Raw genomic sequence first — 21825 nt, forward strand, 5'->3', positions numbered from 1 at the left:
TTGACATCACCTGGTCTTCCCAGACGATGATTGAGAACAATCCATGACACTGGCAGGTCTCAGCTTGGCAAAGGGGGCAGTGCATGATATAAATTCTGCAGGGTGCCCAAACTTTTGCAGACGCCATTTTTTTGTTTTCTGTTATTTTGAAAGTGTAAATGATGGAAATAAAATCTAACTTTTGTTGACATATTATAAGAATGTCTAATCTGTAATTTGATGCCTTTTGGAGATTTTTCTATTTTTCCTTGGCTTCTTTATGCACATTAATACAAATTTTTAGCTTGGGTGCCCAAACTTTCGATCCCCACTGTAGTTTTGGGACAACAATGTAACACCTTATTCAAGACATATAATTCAATATCTGAGAGTACAACAGATGCAATATTAGGTACCACATTAGATTATGTAAATAAGTCCTCTGTCTGTTCCTTGTCCGGGTTGCAATTCCCCTTGAAGTTGTACTTTTGTTTCTTTCTCCCTCCTCTCCTTGTCTTCCTGAGTCCCCAGGACATTGTTCCACTAGAAGTGTTGGCAGAAGATCCAGAAGAAGGCATAGATGATGATGAGGCAGATAACTGTGGATTACGATGAGCTCATCTGAATGGTCTAAATCAATACCAACCAGGATCTGTCCAATTATAGACCCGGTTATTGAGATAATCATCTCGATCTCTTTCAAGTTTAGACCTCTTTCTTATATCAATATTTTTCCTGAAAGACACAAGTTTCTCACTGCTCTGTTGTTTAGATTTCAGAAAATCATCTTGGCTCATTAATTCTTTCAGTTTTGTTTCCAAATCTGTGATCTGGTGTGACAAAGAGGTGCGGTCTTGTAAAAATTGAACAATCAGAGACATCAAAACAAATGAGCACTTATTAATGATCTTAATGAATTGGTTTTTAAATTCATCATTTTGTGCAAACAAAGTAGGTACAATCCTCACCCAAAATCCTCTGGGAATAAGTTGCTGTTTATAATATTCAGCCAAGGTGACCTTGTGCAATTCCAGAGATGTTAATCTTTGTAAAGATTTGTCTAGTTTCCGTGTAAGTTGTGAAATCGAAGTGTCTGTTAGGAAATCTCTTGATCCAACAGTAGCAGTGAAGATCCAAGCTGCATCCTCATCTGTATAGGAAAATGATCCTGCAAACGTCACTGAAATGATTCCAAAAGCACCGATGCACAGACACAAGGGTATATAAAGCAGTAATATGGGTGGAGTGCGCAACGATGATCAATCACAGTGCATGGCAATCAGGCCCTCTCAAAGGCCACATATAGAAAAATGAAAATTGGATTGCTGCACATACTGTATATATATTTCTTTATCATACATCACGGGCCACAAAACAGGCTATTCATGACTGTGGGTTACAGGCCACCTATAGGTGAATGGACACTGGCCGACCAATCAGAGAGGAGGTCCTCCCCATATAACCCCTCCTATACTCCTATAAAGGAGGTACCTCAGTTTTTTGGCCAGTGTATGTAAGGTGGAAGGTCACTGAAAGTGTTGCTGTGCTCATGGAGCATACTTGAGAGTCCAGAACGGTTCCATTAGAAAATCAGGGACTTTAATCGGATCCATTTGGAAGGCTATGAGCTAAAATGGATGGTACCCGAGCCCCACTGGATAAGGAGAAGAATCATCGAGGTTTTGCCTGTAGCGCAGCCTTATGGCACTGGACCCCACAAAGATGGAACCCTGTACAGTTTTAAAATCTGACCAAGGCGCTTCCAGCGGGGTGCTATACGGGTCCGAGGCAGTAGCCCCTCAGCATGAAGACTGAGTCCTTGAAGGTCTGTATGACAATGCCTGCTGTGATGGGTGAAGGTCTTCTTTTTTTCTCTCTGTAAAGAGAAACAGACAAATCTCTAAATTGAAGGGAAAAGGAGAGGTGTTGTGACTGTGAGTTTCCACCAGGGGGAGTGCTCACTGTTTTTCCCAAGATGTACTTGCTCTTTTGTTTTTGGCCACTAGAGGGTGTGTGGCCAGAAACGGAAGTCACTATATTTTGTTTATCTGGAGGTCAGCATACACTTGGGCTGCTGCTGCTGCTGACATATCTCTTGTGTCCGGGACACAGAGCGGGCTGTAGGGGCATGTGAGTAATTCCCTGAAGGGGAAGCGTGGACCAGTCAGCCAGCAGCTGCCCTTCGTGACTCATATGGCAGCATTGAGTGTTTCACTACTTGCATAGCTGTATCATTGTGATCTGTGTTACCAGTGGAGGTGCACAGGTTTGCGCTTTCTAAAGTAATATTTTTCAGAAAGCAGAGTGGAGGAGGTGCAGCAGGAAAGGGCACTAGTGTACCACTGCCAGGTCCTGAGGAACCTAGCCGAAGGTCTTCTGTAATATCCTCTCCCGACAGGCCAGAGGCGACTGGGCAGTCTGAGCCGCTGCATCTATCTGGCATTGTGGCTAATACTCGGGCTTCTGCCTCAGCATATGTAACCAAAGATGATCTTGCTTCAGCCTTAGCGAGTTTAGAAGATAAGATCGCTGGGATGACTGCATCGGTTTCTAAGGAGACTTTGAAGTGGGATAGAACCGCCAATCCTGGAGCAGGAATGGGTGGAGTCTGAGGATAAGGAAGAGCTGGAGTAAGGTCAGGCAATAGAATTTCTGTCTGAGGAGTTACAGCCTGAGGAGAAGCAGGAGGTCTCTGCCTTCCAGTTTCAGAGATTTTTAGTCCAGACCACACTGATATGGTACGGTTTGAATTTGGGCTACCTCTGATAAAAACCCCTGAGGTTACTTATTCTTCCCTAGGCTCTTTGAAGCCTTCACATAGTAATCAGGCCTTTCCGGTGCATCCTCTTCTGGAGCAAATTATGTATGCTGACTGCCACCACCCAGGCACGGTTTTTGTTCCACCAAAGAGGTTTTCTGTTGTGTACCCCATGAAACAAAAGTTTAAGAAATGGGGGTTGCCTGTAGTGGCTGCAGCTGTTTCATCCCTAAATAAATCTTTAACATGTCCTGTGGATAATGTACAGGTTTTTTAAGTACCCAGCAGATATGCTGGAGTGTCTCCTTAAGGCCTCCTTCTCCCTGGCAGGTTCTGTCACACAGCCAACTGTGGCAGCTATTGGCATTTGTCAGAGTCTTTCTGACTGTGTCAAATAACGGGTTGGAAGACCATCAGTGCAGGGGAATGCTCGGTCCAGGATTTGGAGGATGTTCGCATGCTTTGTGTTTCGCGGTTGATGCTCTTAAGGATTATTATTATTGTACAGGATTTATATAGCGCCAACAGTTTGCTCAGCCTTTTACAATATAGATTCAATTCAGCAAACTTCTCGCTTGGTCCTCTTATCAGTGCTCATGCACAGAGATTTGTGACTGAAGAGCTGGTCAACAGAACTGCCATGCAAAAAATTGTTTTGGCAGATTTCTCTTTTTATGGGGAACAGCTGTTTGGGGTAGATTTGGACAAATATATCTGAAAGATTTCAGGGGGTAAAAGTACTCTTCTACCCTCTAAGAGGTAATCCAAATGCCCTTCTTTTAAGTTGTCAGGGTCTTCGGTTGCTGGGCCCTCATCTACCAGGCAGTCAACACACAGGTCCCAGCCACTAGGGGTAGATTCAGTTGGGGGGGAAGATTTAAAATTTTGTGGCCACATGGAGGGCTTTAACCCAAGACAAATGCGTAATTTCTATAATTTCTCTGGGGTACAGACTAGAATTTCAGGTATTTCCCTCTCCCTGGATTCTAAGGTCAAATGTATCAACAAATCCAGAGAAAAGAAGAATTTTATTTCAGGCACTCGATTGCCTATTGGTTCAAGGTTGCAGGGGTGTTATTCAAATCTGTTTACAGTCCAAAAAACAAATGGGGATGTAAGGCCCGTTTTGGACCTCGAGGGGCTAAATCAGTTCCTATATGTCTGATCGTTTTGTATGGAATCGTTTTGGTCAGTAGTGGCCTCCCTACAGGAGGGAGATTTTTTGGTGTTCATAGACATCAAGGATGCAGGTATGTACTGATATTCATTCCTCACCAAAGATTTCTGCGGTTTGCAGTAGGGGCTCAACATTTCCAGTTCATATCACTACCATTTGGGCTGGCCACAGCTCCCAGATTTTTTAGCAAAATTCTTGCTCCAGAGTTGGGGCTACTCAGAACTCGGGGAGTATCGGTCACAGGTTATCTAGACGATCTCTTGTTCAGAAATTGGTTGGTGCCAGATCTGAAGCAGGATGTGGTCCTTACGATGCAGATCCTGGAATAGCTGGGCTGGGTGCTCAACCTCAAGAAGTGGGCCCTGGAACCAATTCGCCTCTGTATGAGGTTGCTGGGGAAGATGGTGTCCTCGTTCGAGGCTATTTCCTATGCTCAATTCCACTCCAGACTGCTGCAAAGGTACATTCTGTCTGTTTAGAACAAAAAGATTCCGGTCCTGGATTACTGCATATCTCTGTCTCCAGAGTTGCAGCAGAGCCTGAATTAGTGGTTGATAACTCACAATTTGGAGAAGGGAAGATCCTTTGGTGTGAAAGTTGGTAACCACCGATGCACCGAGATATGTTCCAAGATTGTCAGCAGTGTTCATTCCAGGTGTGGAAATTGGCAGGCGAATTATCTCAGTCGCCGGCAGTTGATTCCAGGGGAATGGGCCTTGCATTCCAATGTTTTCAAGGAAGCAATGGGGTTGCCTGGATGTAGATCTATTGGCATCCAGGTTCAACAAGGAGGTTGGTCTTTTTGTGTCCAAAAAAAAGACCGCGCGGCAGGGGTAGAAGCCTTAGAGGCACCAAGGAACCAGTTCTCACTGATTTAAGCTGCTGCCCCATCACTTATGCACAATTCAGGAGCAGTCTATTCCAGTGATACTGATTGCTCCAGCCTGGCACAGGAGTGCCTGGTACATGAACATAGTGAAGGTGGCAGTAGATGGGCTGTGGGCCCTGCCGTATCACTCAGACCTGTTGTCTCAAGGTCCCATATTGCACCCAGCTTTACGGTCACTAAATCTGACAGCGTGGCTATTGAAACCAAGCTCCTGAAGAATAGGTGAGTGTCAGATTCTTCCATCCCTATTTTGTTGGGTGCTAGAAAGGAAGTTTCTAGGAACATTTATTAAAGAACCTGGAAGGCTTACATTGCCTGGTGTGAGGTTCACAAATGGCACCCCCGAAAGTATGCGATTGGCAGGATTCTGACGTTTCTTCAAACAGGGTTGCAGAGGAATTTAGCTGTTGGTACCATTAAGGGCCAGGTTTCAGCATTAGCTATTTTTTTCCAGAGGCCCATTGCTTCTCACTTTTTTACAAGGAGTAATGCATATGGTTCCTCCTCTCAGGTTGCCTTTGTGTCCTTGGGACCTGAGCTTGGTTTTGGAGGTTTTGCTAAAGCCACCATTTTTTTCCTGGGCCTCAGTCAGATCGACAGAGATCTCTGCATACCTTGGATGTGGTTCCTGCTGTAAGGGTCTTCTTGAAGGCGACAGAACAGGTCAGATGCTCCATTTGTGCTGCCAGAGCAGCCTAGGAAGGAACAGGCGGCATCCAAGGTGACTATTTCTCATTGGATTCACTAACTGATCATTCAAGCCTATGGTTTGAAAGGTAAAGTCCCACCCTTTTGGGTGAAAGCACACTCTACCAGGAGTGTGGGGGAATCTTGAGCAATCCACCATCAGGCGTCAGTGTCTCAGGTTTGCAAGGCCTTCGGTTGGCATGGTCTTTGGTTCACACATTCCCAAGACTCTACCAGGTGGATGTCAGAGCCGCAAAGGATTCTGCCTTTGGCCGCAAGGTTTTACAAACGGATAAGTAGTTCCTGAGGGATTATTGCTGGTGACTATCATGGTGTCACCCTCTCCTCAAATTTTCCTTATTGCTTTGGGACATCCCACATAGTCTTGAATGGCCTGCTTTGTGTCCCGTGATGTACGATAAAGAAAATTGGATTTTTTTCTGCATGCTTACCTGTAGAATCCATTTCTTGGAGTAGACACAGAGGTCCCACCCCTCTTTTGGGAATGCCATTGCTTGCTACAAAAACTGTATAGAAGGGGTTATATAGGGGAGGACCTCCTCTCTGATTGGTCAACCAGTGTCCATTCACCTATAGGTGCCTATAACCCAAGCAAGGCAAGCAATTTCCAGTGAAGACAGACAGGATAAGAAGGTAGTTGAAGGCAGAGAGGGACAGAGCCCTTAGGTGGTTGCTGGAGGATCAGGTCACAACTTACCTGCAGCAGCTCAAAAAAGGCATAGATGTGAACATGTTCCATAAGAAACCATGTTAAATGGACTGTAGTGCGTTTATTTACTGGTAAGTTGCTACACTATATTGCCAAAATAATTGAGACACCCTTTCAAATTATTGGATTCAGGTGTTCCATTCACCTCCATGGCCACAGGTGTATAAAATCAAGCACCTAGGCATGCAGACTGCTTCTACAAACATTTGTGAAAGAATGAGTCGCTCTCAAGCGTAGTACCGTGATAGGTTGCCAGCTGTGCAATAAGTCCATCTGTGAAATTTCCTTGCCATTAAATATTCCACAGTCAACTGTTAGTGGTATTATAACAAAGAGGAAGCAACTGGGAACAAAAGCAACTCAGCCACAAAGTGGAAGGCCACGTAAAATGACAGTGCGGGGTCAGCGCATGCTGAAGCACACAGTGCACAGAAGTCTCCAACTGTCTACAGAGTCAATAGCTAAAGACCTCTAAACTTGTGTAGCCTACAGATTAGCACAACAACAGTGCATATAGAGCTTTGTGGAGTGGGTTTCCATGGCCCGCAGCTGTGTCCAAGCCTTACATCACAAAGTGCAATTCAAAACATCAGATATAGGGATGTAAAGCACGCTGCCACTGAACCCTAGAGCAGTGGAGACTTGTTCAGGCTCCTCTGTCTGGCAATCTGAAGGATGTGTCTGGGTTTGGAGGTTGTCAGGAGAACGGTACTTGACTGACTGCATTGTGCCAAGTGTAAAGTTTTGTGGAGGGGGGATTATGGTGTGGTGTTGTTTTTCAGGGGTTGGGCTTGGCCCCTTAGTTCCAGTGAAGGGAACTCTTAAGGCATCAGCATACCAAGACATTTTGGATAATTTCATGCTCACAACTTTGTGGGAACAGTTTGGAGATGGCCCCTTCATGTTCCAACATGACTGCGCACCAATACAAAAAGCAAGGTCAATAAAGACATGGATGAGCGAGTTTGGGGTGGGGGAGCTTGACTGGTCTGCACAGAGTCCTGACCTCAACTGGATAAAACACTTTTGGGATGAATTAGAGCGGAGACTGTGAGCCAGGTCTTCTCGTCCAACATCAGAGCCTGACCTCACAAATGTGCTTCTGGACGAATGGTCAAACATTCCCATTGACACACTCCTAAACCTTGTGGACAGCCTTCCCAGAAGAGTTGAAGCTGTTATAGCTCCCAAGGGTGGGCCAAGTCAATATTGAACCTTACGGACTAAGACTGGGATGCCATTAAAGTTCATGTGCGTGTAAAGGCAGGTGTCCCAATACTTTTGGCAATATAGAGTATATGTTACATTTTTAGTTTTTGGCTTTAGTACTGCTTTATGGCTAATGTTTAAATGTTTTTCAAACAAGGGAGTGTGTTGAAATCAGCCACAATGAGGAAGAGCTGAGCTTTTGGCCTTTTTCCAGCAAGAGAACGGCACATAGTTTCCAACCAGGCACGCCTACTCTGCCTGTTCTATAAAACCCAAACAGGCTTCCCTCCCTCCCCCTCTACTAACACAACAATCAGACAAGAGCTGTTAAATTACACCTCACAATATGGCCACGAAGTGGGGGATTTGTTCTGCAGGAAAAATCAGCAATGACTTTGTGGTAGCTCTGCAAACGTTGCCAGCCCAGGATCACGAGGTGAGTACAAAACAGCTTCATCTACAGAATTTAATGCTGACTGTGCATTGTGTTACTAAAACAAGTGCCTAATCTTCAGACTAGGTGCAACTAACAAGCAGTGTATGACTTAAATACCAAATGCTAAACCAGATGAAACTCTGATTATCCCCACAGCTAGATCAACAAATCAAAAAAATATTTTTCCATAAACTTTTTACATAATACATGAATTGCTGCTCTACCTGCAAAGAAAATGAGATTACTAACTTTTATGTAGCTTTTATGCTGCTTTTTTCTTGTTAACTGTCATTTTAATTTAAAGTCATGTTTACATATATAGTGTTGTTTTATGGCATCAGTTGGTAGGAAGTCAACCGTGTGCAGGAAATTTTCCAAGCCATCCTATTTTCACCTTGATGTGTATAGAACTCCAAAGCTTGTCTTCAGTTTTGGATATGGTGTGGATGAATTCGAGCCTCTGTCACATTTTTACTGCTTTCTGTAGTTCTGCTGGGGGCTTTACCCTCTGTTTGTACAGAAAGTGAAGGGAAATACCTTTTTGAGTTGTCATGATAACAGTAGGTGAGGGGAAATCTTTCAATGGGCAAACCTTTTCTGGTAGCAACTGTCTAAAGCTAGCTAGGCATGCATCAAATTCTTTACTTCAGCTTGCTCATTAAAGGAAAGAAATCTAACCGATTCCTTTATTCAGTCTAAACAGCACAGATTTACAAATCTCCCCTGATGGCTACCGTATTCTGACAACCCGCAGATTTCAGAATACCCAAACAGTGTCTGCGTCTGATTGGATGCAGGTGATCAGTCAATTTTAAATGTGGCTTCTTCAATAAAAGTTGATTGAACAGTCAATGTTTGTTGTGTTGGTGCTGCCAGCGTGAGCCTCCATGGCTTGCATTTTGGCTGAATCTGCAAACATTTGCATTGTGTATTGTAGCCTTAAGGCTATGTTCACACCAATGTGTTTTTTAGTGCTTTTTGCAGGAACGCACTACAGTCCATTCAACATGGTTTCCTATGGAACATGTTCACATCTATGCTTTTTTGAGCTGCTGCATTTTTGGAGAGGGTCATGGATTTTTTTACAAGCAAAAAACATTTTTGCTACAATAGAGTTCAAAGGAGAAGCTGCTGAAATGCATAGTAGTGCGTTTTCGGCACCATTTTTAAACTCACTGCACTGCTGACAGCTGACTGCTCCATCCCCGATCATCCTGAACAACCAGGACCCACACCACACCAAAGGATTACCTTACCGTGCTTTCTTATTCCTCATGTTTGTGAGTAGTTTTAACACCCTATGTTCCTAATAAAATAACCCTCTACACTTTGGCGCCCCCTTCTGTCCATCTTTATAGGTGTGAATGGAGCCTTAGGGAGGATTTCCCCCTACTTTGGAGAGATATGCTCTAATTTCGTCTTGTGTCTAGGACAAGAATTGAAGGAAAATCTACCCAACCAAACAGAAAACAGGAGTAACTTGCATATTATCCACTTTCCATCCGCCCTATAGCATAAATACTGCTACAGGGTAGCACGGGTGCACAAAATCACGTATAAATACATGATTTTGCATTTGTGGGTAGTGGTGTGCACAAGACTCATGAGCCCCTACCCATGCCGCCATTCACGGCCACGGCTGTCAATCACGGGGTCCCAATGGGGAGGAGGACTGTTTTGTTTACGAAGGAGGACTCCTCCCTGTGAGCTCGGGCACACTGCTCTGGATGGCTGTGTGCCAAAATTTAAAAAAAAATGGCGTGGGGGTCCCCCCCAAATCCATACCAGACCCTTATCCGAACATGCTGCCTGGTAGGTCAGGAAAGGGGGGTGAGCAAGCGCCCCCTCCTGAGTCATACCAGGCCACATTCCCTTAACATGGGGGGGTGCTTTGGGGTAGGGGGACTCCCCCCCCCCAAAGCACCTTGTTCTCTTGTTGATGAGAACAAGGGCCTCTTCCCCACAACCCTGGGCTGTGGTTGTGGGGATCTGCGGGCGGAGGGCTTATCGGAATCTGGACCCCCAGATACCGCCCCCCCCCCCATGTGAATGCCTCTCACCCTTGTGACCCCACCCCTGTGACATCATCGGCCTGGGCATGCTGGTCAATGACATCACACGGGGCAGGTCACATATGTGATTGCCCCGCCCCTTGCATATTTAAGAACTGTCAAGCCAGCATAGAGGCAAACAGCAGGGAGCCAGCGTCGGGTGCGGAGCCTTCTTTTCTTTCTTTTTTCAGGTGGAGGCGGGCATCGTGATTGACGTTGGATCTACTTTGGGGGACATTCTTTTAGTTTCCTTCTTTTAATAAAGGACTTGTCAAAGAATGTCTCCTGTCTTTTTTCACACTACAGCTTTTTTTTTTTTTGTGAATGGGTAGAGGTACTATGTACCCCATACTCATTCACATGGGGGGGCTGGGATCTGGGGGCTCCCTTGCTAAATGGAGCTTCCAGATTCTGATAAGCCCCCCGCCAGCAGACCCCCACAACCACAGCCCAGGGTTGTGGGGAAGAGGCACTTGTCCCCATCAACATGGGGACAAGGTGCTTTGGGGGGGAGCTCCCCCTACCCCAAAGCACCCCCCCATGTTGAGGGCATGTGGCCTGGTATGGTTCAGGAGGGGGGGTGCTCGCTTGCCCCCCATCCTGACCTCCCGGGCTGCATTCTTAGATAAGGGTCTGGTGTGAATTTTGGGGGGGGACCCCACTGTCGCAAACATGCGCATCAGAGATGGACGCGGTTCAACCAATTTTAGGCATCTCCATTTTCTCCCCTCAGCTTTCCCCCCTCCCTTCCTGAGAGGCCCAGGGACATGTGGCCAGTAAGTGTGTGAGTTAGGAATGTCAATGGAGGGTCATAGGAGCGCCCAAGAGAGTTGGATTCTCACTGACCAAAGAACCTGTGTAATTTCACACCTCGTAAAAAGATAAAGGAGTCTTCCCAGGAGTTCAAGGCATTCCCAAGAAGCACACACCAGATAACATTTTTAAAAGATCCATTTTTCCCCTATGCCTCATATCTTGGAATATGAGAGACATACATAAAAGCCGCACATATCATTGGATGGACAATGAGCAAGCGAACAGTTTGATGGGTCACTCGCCTTATCTCAGGCGCACGGGAAAGCAGAGAAATCGATCTCGTGAACCGTTTAGCATACAACTTCATAATTCATATCTGGTCAATCTTTAAAATTGTCTGCATAATAATCTACCCGTGGGTGGGAGGTCCCTGGTGCAGATGGAAGGTTATGGACCAGAATATGAGTTATGAAAGATGTTGGCTCCAGTTTAGGGCTCCGCCTGATGATTCCTCCCTAAACAGGTCCTTTACTTCAGAGCCACCCCCTGCTGGGAAACTTTAAAACAGGCTGTCAAGCCTAAGAGTAGTGAGTTGAAGACATCTCCCATTTTTTTCCATCATAACATAGGGAGATCAAAGCCCTTCTGCTCAGAAACTTGATCTGCTTACATCCAAGGTAAGTATCTTAATCCTTTAACCTCTCCCTGATATCTCTTTGCTGTGCTGCTAGTCTCTGTATGTATATGTATGTATGTATGTATGTATATATATATATATATATATATATATATATATATCTCTCTCTTAGTTACATCTTTTTCTGTAAATATTTTTATTGCACCCGTTTGACCTCTTGGTAATAAATCTTTCTTTCTGAAAATGTTGAACTGTTTCTATAGCTCTTAATTGCAATTAACGAATCCCTGCCTCTAAAGAGAACGCTACTGTGTTTGTTTGAACCTCTGTATAACCGGCCTGCGGACCGTTTTATACAGACAATTATATCAACCATTATTCTGTTATAGCTGAACGCTGAGTTTCCTCTTTCTCTGATCAAAAAGGAGGTGTTGGCAGTGTGAAGGGTTAATTGTGTAATTAACCTGACCCAGTAACAATCGATTCAGGCTGCTGGCACATCGATCGGTATCCATTAGCTGGAAAATCGTTGTGCAGGGTACAGCTGGGTGTGGCATTGTTACGCATGTCACATCGCGGTTGTAGATCGGTTAGCCCTTCGGTCACGAGTTTGGTGAGAAGGTCTGGTGTCTGACGCCGCAATTGCGACACCCACGCCATATTAATTTTTTTTTTTCATTCATACCAGACCCAAAGGGCTTGGTAGGGATGGAGGGGGAATCCCCACACCATTTTTTTATTTTTTAATTGCAGCCAATTCTTTCTTTTACATTCAGCTGTCAGTGGGGAATCTCGCTGACAGCTGAAACATCAACGCATGCTTTTCACTACTAAAATACCGCATGACTTGAGAAAATAACTCATGCGGTATTTTAGTAGCCTTTTTAATTTACTACTTTTCAGTGCATTCTGGGCATTTGGGAAGGTCTCCTGAGGTTATCTTCTAAAAACGCTTCTAAATGCAAACTTGCATAAACGCACATAAACACGGTAGGTAAACGTGGCTACACTGATGGTTTTTAACCTACGTTTTCTAGCAGTCAGCTTCCAGCGGTAAGAATAGTTTTTCAAATGCCCTGTGAACATGAGCCCTAACTTTTTCCTCTGTACAAAGCAAACATTCTCTATTTCACCCATTACAAGTAAATGCCCGAAACAGGGATACAATGTCCTCACTCGCTGATATAAGGATCCTGTATTAATGAAAAAAATCTTTCCTGAAGCAGAGAGTATCTGTTGGCATTGTAAGGAGGAAGAGGGAACTATCTTACCTATTTTTTGGACCCAAGTTGCGAAAACCATCAAGCAGCTTACTGATTTCGATTTGGGCTCTTCATCCCACCATATACACTCTGCACCATTCTGATCTCCCAAAGATATAAAAACTCAATGTTAATCCATTTGCTAAATGCAGCGAAGGCCTGTATACTGGAATTGTGGAAGTAGAAATTCCCCTCCTACGCTCTCAATGTGGCTGACCAATGTAGCTGAAATTTATTTCACATGCACTACTTTTATTGCGATTTGCATAGACATCTGTGTCAGATGTCTTGCAAATCGCAACTGAAATCGGCAGGTCACCCGATTTTGAAATTGTATGACTTCACTGTAAGTTGCATGATTTCAAAATCGGTTTTGATGTGACTGAGGGCTTAATACTAAGGGCATGAACACATCACAGAAAAAATCCCAAATTTTAGGTGAACTATAGAAAACCTTTGCCCATGCTGCCTTTTTCCAAGAGACTCATTATCAGGGATGCAGGCATCCAGCATCAGATCAGTGGGCTTTACCTTGAGGAATCAGGAATCAGCTGAATAAGGTTAAAATACAGTAGGTTTATTATGACAAATGACACACTATCAACACCTACACCAGTAAATCATAAACTATGCAAGTGATAAAAGTGACAGTGCAAAAAACCCAAATAATACCCTAAATACCCTCCTACAAAATACAGAGAACAAACCTTGCAGGACAAGGTCAGGAGACAAGGGGAGCAGGGATCCAGGTACTGGAAGCAGGGCGCAAGATACAGAGAGCAGGTACAAGGCTCAGGAACCAGGATCAGGCTCAGGCAGGGACACTGCTTGCAGGAAGAATACTGAAGACCTGTACTTCATTCAAGGGCGGGATTATATACCTCCTGGGAGATGCCTGCTAGTGGCCACAGGAACTGTGCCCTTCAACTCTGGGAACAGTGCCACCAGCAGACGACCCAACTAATGACACAAGTCCTGACCACACACACACACACACACACACACTGTATCCCATTGCAACCAGCCATTCCACATCTGGTTTGGCAGAAACTGCCCCACTCTCTAACAGCCACACAGGTCTACCCAAGGTAATATAACAAAAAATGGTGAAGCGCTATGCAAATGCAACAAATCCGTGTATATAAACACAAATATATAGGTGAATAAATATACATTAATAAGCAATAATTAAAACGTGATCCTGAGGAAGCCACATGTCCTATCATGGTGTAACGCGTAGAGAGCATGTGCGGTGACACTTCCGGTTTCAGCGGTGATGCGCTTCCGGTTTTGACGCCATCTTGGTACACCCGAGTCCCCTAGTACACCCATAGCACATGGGAAACTGCTGTACTAATAGGATTTTAATGTGAGTGTCCATTTATTTGGCGTTTTTTTCATTAATAAAGCGGTATTACACTATGGAGGTCTTTCTCTTTACCCCTGTCATGCATGCCTGAGCCTATTGTGTGAAAGGGATATTTGATGCGCTGAGTTATAATCTGAGCCCGATTGGAGTCGGTGGAGCCATAGTGTGGGAAGCTGTCTGGTTTGAGGATTACCAAAGGTGTTATGCCCTTAAGGGTCGATGTTAGGAGGTGAGGAGGCACTTTAGCCACTGTGGGATAAGTCACAAAGAGTGTCACTGAGAGCACTTATAGTGTACACTGAAGATTGAAGCACTTTTTGTTGGACTGGTCACTGTCGATGTTTACACTGAATGATTTTTTTTCAATTGTCTATTTTTATTTTTTTTTCTATTTGTGTTGTTGCACCTATCACTTGATATATTAATAATGGATATCTAATTTTTGGTATATATTTCACTCTACCTGGTGTGTATGTTCTGTTAGTGGATCCTGCTCAGATTCTCACACACTGTAGTTAACAGGAGACATTTTATTAGGTGCTTCTAGCTGCCATTATACATGTGTCTGCCCTAGAACTACAACCAAAGAGAGGCAATAACACAGTTGTACCAGTATCTAAGTAGTGAGACCCCTAGAGGCCATACACAGCATATAACATATTGCTACATCCTTTCTCTTTTAAATAAAAGAACAATGAAATATAACAAACACAAAATGGTGAAGTAGAACATAGCTATAAATTGGATATAATCCTTGAGGTGAGTCGGCTTTCTGATTGTTCTGCCAGCTCGCGTAACATATGAGGTTTCTTCTGATTCTGGCAGTCTATTTTCTGGGACTGTCTCTATCTGCCTACCTCCCTATGCTCCTCAGCAGTTCCTGTTTCTTTGTTGCTGGTATTCATAGTCTCATCGCTTTGAGTGTCCATATACTGTTCCCAGGGCCCTGTATCATCTCCTTCTTGTGTTTTTCTCAGATGTCTCCGATTTCTCCTCCATCTTCTTCCTTCCTCTGTTATAATTTCATAGGACCGTGGTCCCAATTTCTGTACAACCTTCGCTTTTTTCCAGTGTTTGTCATATTTCCCTATTGGCTGAATCCGTACATTGTCATTGCTCTGGAGAACAGGCAGATCTTTTGCAGATTTATTATAATAGAAAGCTTGCCTATCTTGATTCTTCGTTAGTTTGGCTTTAACATTGCCCACAAGCTTTGGCTTTAGTAGTTGACCTGCAGTTGGTAGGAGAGTCCTTGTACGTCTACTCATAAGCCGCTGTGCTGGACTGGTGTCTAGGCCTTGTGTGGGTGTGTTTCTGTGGTCCAGTATAGACAGGTATATCTCTGTACCTGCCTGTTTTGCCTTTTGCATGAGTCTTTTGGCTGTTTTTACTGCTGACTCGGCTTTACCATTACTCTGCGGATATCCAGGAGATGTCTGGTGCTCAAATTCCCACCTCTCCCTGAATTTTTTTGAATTCTTCCGATGTAAATTGAGCGGCGTTGTCAGAGAACACAATATCCGGAATGCCATATCTGGCAAAATGGGCCTTGAGTTTTTTAATTACTGTTTTGGCTCTTGTGTCCTGTAAGTAGTCTATCTCCCAGAAGTTGGAAAAATAGTCCACAGTTACCAGATATTCCTTGTCGTTCCACGTGAACAGATCTGTTCCTACTTTTGACCATGGTCTGTTTGGAATTGTATGTGGTTGCAATGTCTCTTTCGGTTGCTTATCATTGCACGATGCACATATTTCACACTGTGCTATAAAGTTTTTTATGTGGACATTCATTCCAGGCCAATAAACATATTCTCGTGCACGACGTAGACATCCTTCTACACCTAAGTGAGTCGAGTGCAATCTTTCTATAATGTCTCTTCTAAGTGATTGTGGTATGACAGCTCTTTCTCCTTTAAAGATGATTCCATGCTGCACAGAGAGTTCATCTCTTATGTGAAAAAATGGAGAAACCTCCATTGGAGCATGCTGCTTGTGTTTTGGCCATCCCTTCAAGATGACAGTCGATAGGATCTGTAGAGTTTTATCTTCCGCTGTGCAGGTCTGTATTTGTTTCAGTCTGTCTGTTGAGACAGACAGATATTCACACATATTGATGCTTTCAATGTCTTTTTCTTCTTCATTTGTGATGGGTAAGTAAGCTCTGCTTAGGGCATCTGCAATCAGTAAATCCTTCCCTGGACAGTAACAAATGTTAAAATCATATTTCTGAAGCCTTAACAGCATACGCTGCAGTCTTTTTGGGGCATTCAGTAGTGGCTTCTTTGTAATACTTTCTAAAGGCTTGTGATCTGAATGCACCACCACTTGTCGACCGTAGGTGTACTGGTGAAATTTCTCTAACCCAAATACTACCGCTAGTAGTTCCTTCTCGATTTGAGCATATCCTTGCTCTGTTAGAGTTAACGCTCTGCTTGCATATGTGATTGGCTGTTTATCCTGCATTAGTGTGGCTCCAAGGCCGGTTTCTGAGGCATCACATTGTACTACCACTGCTTGATCTGGATCAAAATATTTTAGCGTTGCTGCGTCTGCAATAGCATTTTTCACTGACTGAAAAGCAGTTTCATGGCTTTCTGTCCATTCCCAGAGTACGTCTTTGTGAGTTAGCTGTCTCAGTGGCTCACACATGTCTGATAAATGCTTGCAAAATTTGGAAAGATAATTCACCATGCCCAGGAATCGTTGTACTCCACGTATATCTGTAGGTGTCGGCATGTCCTGTATCGCCCTCACCTTCTCTGGATCGACTTTAACACCATTTGAGGTAAGAAGATGTCCAATATATGGTACTTCTGTCATTTTTAGTTTGAATTTTTCCAGGTTCAGTTTGATTTGTTTTTTTCTTCATCTGTCTAAGAATTGTATCATCTTTTTATCATGATCCTTTGTTGCGGATTCTAGATCATCACCTTCCCCAACTATTAGTATATCGTCTGCTATTATTTTTACTCCAGACAGTCCTTCCAAAGCTTGCATCAATTTTTGTTGGAACACTTCTGGAGCTGGGCTTACTCCCATTGGCATTCTAAGCCACTTATAGCGTCCAAATGGGGAAGAAAATGCTGTTAATAAACTTGATTCTTTATCCAGTTCCACGTGCCAGAACCCATTTTTCACATCACATACCGAAAATATTTTAGCCTTTGATAGATCTGGTAGAATATCTTCTATTGTTGGCATTGGATAGTGATTTCTTTTAAGGGCCTTGTTCAGTGGCTTAGGATCAATGCATATTCTTAACTTGCCTGATGGTTTTTTCACTATCACCAAACTGCTTATCCAGTCTGTGCTTTCCTGTACCGGTGCTATCATACCTCTGCTGTGCAAATCCTGCAGTTCCTCTTTAAGCGGTTGCATTAAGGCTACAGGTACTCTTCTTGTAGGCAGTCTGGTAGGCTGTATTGTGTGATCAATTTCTAGTTTGTATTTACCTTCCAGGCACCCATCACCTTCAAATAAATCAGCATACTTTTATGTGGTGAAAATCCAAAATGTATTCTGCCTTTTGTGTAGGATTTTGAGTATTGTCAGAAACTTCCAGAGCCATGATGTTATGGGACTGCACCTTTATTAAGTCCATAGCCTGAACTGCTTTAACTCCCAGCAAAGGAATGTGATCGTCCTCCTGCAACACCGTAAACTCCACTCTGTAGCTCTTTCTGTTACGTGGATTTCTTAATTTTAGCTTGCATGTTCCCATGGGTTTCAGAACACTTTTGTTGTACATGACCAGTACCTTATCAGTGGGCTCAATGGGAACCTGTTTGTTAAGCAGAGTAAATGGAATGACATTGCAACTTGCTCCACAATCCAGCTGAAATCTTATGGGCTGTTCATCCACCATAAATATGGCAAAGAGCTGCTTTGCATCATTGGCTACTGGCTGTTTGACTACATTGACGTTCTCTGTTGCAGACTGCAGCTGCAGCCATGTGATGCCCTCTGTGCTGTCCTCGTCTGTGTCCTGGGTCACTGTGTGGACTTGTCTGTACTGTTTGCTGGTTTTGAATCTGCACACAGCTGAAAAGTGGTTCATCTTGCCACAAGTCCTGCAGGACTCCCCATACGCTGGACATTTCTCTTTGTCTCTTTCATGTCTTTTGCCACAGTATTTACACTGGACTGAGCTCACAGGGAGCCTGGACCTTGCTCTGCCTTTCACAGATACTGCATGTACTGAGGCATCACTGGTGCCCTCCATCATCTTCAGCCTGTCTTTAGTCAGCTCTGCAGCCCTGCAGATTTGTATACATTTCTCCAGCACCAGCTCTTCCTCCCTCAGTAATCTTTCTCTGAGGTGAGTCTCTGATGCCACACACTATCCTGTCTCGGATAAGGGAGTCCCTGATGTCCCCAAATCCACAGGTTGCAGCCAGTCTCCTCAGCTCTGTCACATATCTGTCCACACTGTCCCCAATCTCCTGATTCCTTGAGAAGAACTTGTATCTCTCCACCGTCTCATTCTTTTTGGGGTCACAGTGCTTATCAAATGCTTGCAGTATGTCTGTCAGTGCCATGCTGTCTGTGAGCAGGGTCTCGGCTAGTTCTCTGCCTTTTTCCCCAATCAAGTAATAAAACAGCTTTACTTCCCTCTGCTCATCTCTGGGTGCCACTGTCAGGTCCACATACAGAGTAAACTCTTCCTTCCAGTGTCTCCATGTCTGTGAGAGATTGGAAGAAGTGACATCCAGTCTCTGAGGGGGTTTCAGGCCACTCTCCATAGTGCAGTCTGATAGGGACTCTGTACTTACAGTTGCTGATTCTCTGTACAGTTCCAGTGTCACACAATCTGTATTTGTAGACAGAAGACTTGCTATTCAGAGGTTCAGTGCCCAGCTGCCACCATGTTCTGTTAGTGGATCCTGCTCAGATGCTCACACACTGTAGTTAACAGGAGACATTTTATTAGGTGCTTCTAGCTGCCATTATACATGTGTCTGCCCTAGAACTACAACCAAAGAGAGGCAATAACACAGTTGTACCAGTATCTAAGTAGTGAGACCCCTAGAGGCCATACACAGCATATAACATATTGCTACAGTGTATACATATTGTTTAGCAGACCAGGCATTTTGTACAGTGTGTTGCTGTTTTTAAGCACGGGTCACTTTGTATTTCAAGGATTGGAGTCTCGCGTTAATATTATATATGTATATATATATCTATTTTGGGTATATCTTTCATTTAACCTGGTGTGTTTATATTTTTATTGGCAGACCAGGCACTTGTTTTTGCATAGTGTGTTGCTGTTTTAAGCACATGTCACTCTATATTATTTAAAAGATTGGAGTCTCACGTTTTACTTATTGCTTATTAATGTATATTTATTCACCTATATTTGTGTGTATATACACTGATTTGTTGCATTTGCATAGCGCTTCACCATTTTGTGTTATAATTTACACATCCTGAGGTATAGGGAATAGGTGATAGCAGCTGGCTATTTATTAGGTAATTTCATAGTTGACCGCAGGAGGATATTTCAATTTTAACTACCCAAGGTATTGGTTACCCAGCAAGGTTCCCCTAATGTACCTGTGATTGCAGAGATACTACCTAGGTCAGGGCAAGGCTCAGATGGAACTCTGCCCTTTCCCGGAAGGCCTCTACTACTGGGGCTGAACTGTGGAATGCAGTTCATAATGAATTGGCTGCAAGAGGGACAAACTTGGAGGTGCAGAAAAATTAGACCCAACAGCAGATGAGACCCTGGTACCAAAGACTAGCTGGGCAGCGGGCACAGAACCATCGGAGGCAGGCTGGGCAGCAGGCAGAGGAGCATCAGAGGCAGACTGGGCAGCAGGCAGAGGAGTATCAGAGGCAGACTGGGCAGCAGGCAGAGGAGCATCAGAGGCAGACTGGGCAGCAGGCAGAGGAGCATCAGAGGCAGACTGGGCAGCAGGCAGAGGAGCATCAGAGGCAGACTGGGCAGCAGGCAGAGGAGCATCGGAGGCAGGCTGGGCAGCAGGGACAGGAACATAAGGCTGAGCAGCAGGCACAGCACTGTCAAGCTGGGCAGCAGGTACAGGACTCTCTAGCTGGGCAGCAGGCACAGGATCAGCAAGGTCAGGTGGGTCATCAGGTTCAGCACCATCAAAGGCAGGTGGGCTATTGGGCAAAGTTCCACCACAGGAAGACTGATCATCAGGCACAGGACCAACAGAGGCAGGTAGGTTGTTGGGCACAGGACTGTCAGAGGCAGGTGGGTAATAGGGCACAGGCCCATCAGAAGCAGGCAGGGCATTGGGCATTGCACCCTCTGGCTGGGCATCAGAGACATGACTCTCTGGCTGGGCATCAGAGACATGACCATCAGGCTGGACATCAGAGACATGACCACTAAGCTGGACAACAGGCACAAAACCACCAGAGTGAACAGGCAAAGGAGCATCAGAGGCAAGCTTGGCAGAGGACAGCAGATCACCAGAGGCAGATTTGGCAATGGACAGCAGGACACCAGCAGCAGACTGAACCCTGTCAGCAAGCATAGAGGCCAGTTGAACCCTAGAGTTTTGTTCAGAGAAATACAGTACATGCCATTCATTCACTTCCAACACCAGTAAACCATAAACAATGTAAGGGATAAATAAATCTGACAGTGCAAAAACCCAAATAATAACCTACAAATACAAAATGGAGGGAACACACTTGGTCACGGCAGGGACAGGAGACAAGGGGAGCAGGGTGTCAGGTACTGGGAGCAGGAAGCAGGGGGGGGTCAGTATTCTGATCTGCAAGTAGGTGGCATGGATATGCACTGACATTCTGCGGGATGACCAGGGTAGGGTTCTCTTTGTTAAGGGAACTATCTATGGTTGACCTGTCACCATGGTAACTTTTTGTGTGCCCCCAATGTGAATCAGGTGGGTTTCATTGAGCTCTGTCTTGAGAAACTGTCTGATTTTTGCGGAGGGTATATCAATATTGGGTGACAATCTACATGTTGCCTTGGATCCATTATTGGATGTTTCTAAGGGTTCCACTCACATCTTATGTGGTTCTTCAGAGACTCAAAAGGGCCCTTCTCTGGGGAGAGTCTGGTGGATGTCTGGTATCTCCTACACCCCAACTCCTGAAATTATACATTCTACTCCTCTCTTTACAACTCTTACTCCCATCTGGTCTACTTTTTCCTACATCATTTAGCACTACTTTTGCTTAAGCTAAAGCAGGGGAGATTGGTACCCGGACAATATCCGACCATGCTCTTGTCATGCTGACGCTGACCTTAGGGAAAAAGATAAGACATCTGGAAACATGGAGGTTGAATAAGAGCCTGCTCCAACAGCCGCAACGTGAGCTCCATAGAGAGTGATATCAAGGAATACTTCCCACTAACATTTCCCAGGAGATTTCTCTGTGGGTGGTGTGGGGCACATAAATGTGTAAAAAAGAGGTTCCCCCATTATGTTGGAGCTCGAGTTATTAGAGCATCAACAAGAAATTACCACACTCCTGGAACATATATGTATCCTGGAACAACCTCATAAACACACCTTAGCAATCAAAATGGCAGTCAACTTTTAAAATGCTGAGAAATACTCTTAACTTGGTTTTGCTCACTAAGGAAAAAATAAAACGTGTGTAGCTTCCTTGGTTGTGAATGACTGGGCATAACAAGACCTTTCTCTGTCAGGCTCCAGACAAAAAGTCCATGCACACCAATTCCATTGGTCCTTGACACTGAAGATGGCGCACTGGGGTGGCTCTCCTGGGTAATATATTTCTTTGTATGACAGACATTATACTTCCATTTCAGCCCTCATGCAGGGCTAATAGAAGCAGTCTCTCACTAGTTTGAAAGGTCTTTCGAGCCCTAAGTGACCATCATTATCATACAGGGCAGTCAACACAATCTCTTTAT

The 21825-nt window shown here is 44.4% G+C and overlaps 1 protein-coding gene across 2 annotated transcripts in view; it reads left to right on the forward strand.

The window, feature by feature from the left end:
• The first annotated feature begins 2078 nt into the window (after positions 1-2078).
• DHDH (dihydrodiol dehydrogenase) overlaps positions 2079-21825 on the forward strand; it is a 136873-nt gene continuing 117126 nt past the window's right edge. Inside the window, exon 1 of one of the 2 annotated variants that reach the window (XM_089660856.1) lies at positions 2079-2109. Coding sequence is in view for 1 of the 2 variants with exons in the window: in XM_089660847.1 (XP_089516973.1) it covers positions 7776-7865 (90 nt within the window). In the remaining variant the exon portion in view is untranslated. Of the gene's footprint in view, positions 2110-7709; positions 7866-21825 lie in introns of those variants that run through there. The other variant, XM_089660847.1, reaches the window with a different exon arrangement.

The sequence above is a fragment of the Staurois parvus genome, unplaced genomic scaffold (assembly GCF_062004578.1).
Source record: "Staurois parvus isolate SC_StPar_1 unplaced genomic scaffold, SC_StPar_1.0 ptg000032l, whole genome shotgun sequence".
In the NCBI taxonomy this organism is placed as follows: domain Eukaryota; kingdom Metazoa; phylum Chordata; class Amphibia; order Anura; family Ranidae; genus Staurois; species Staurois parvus.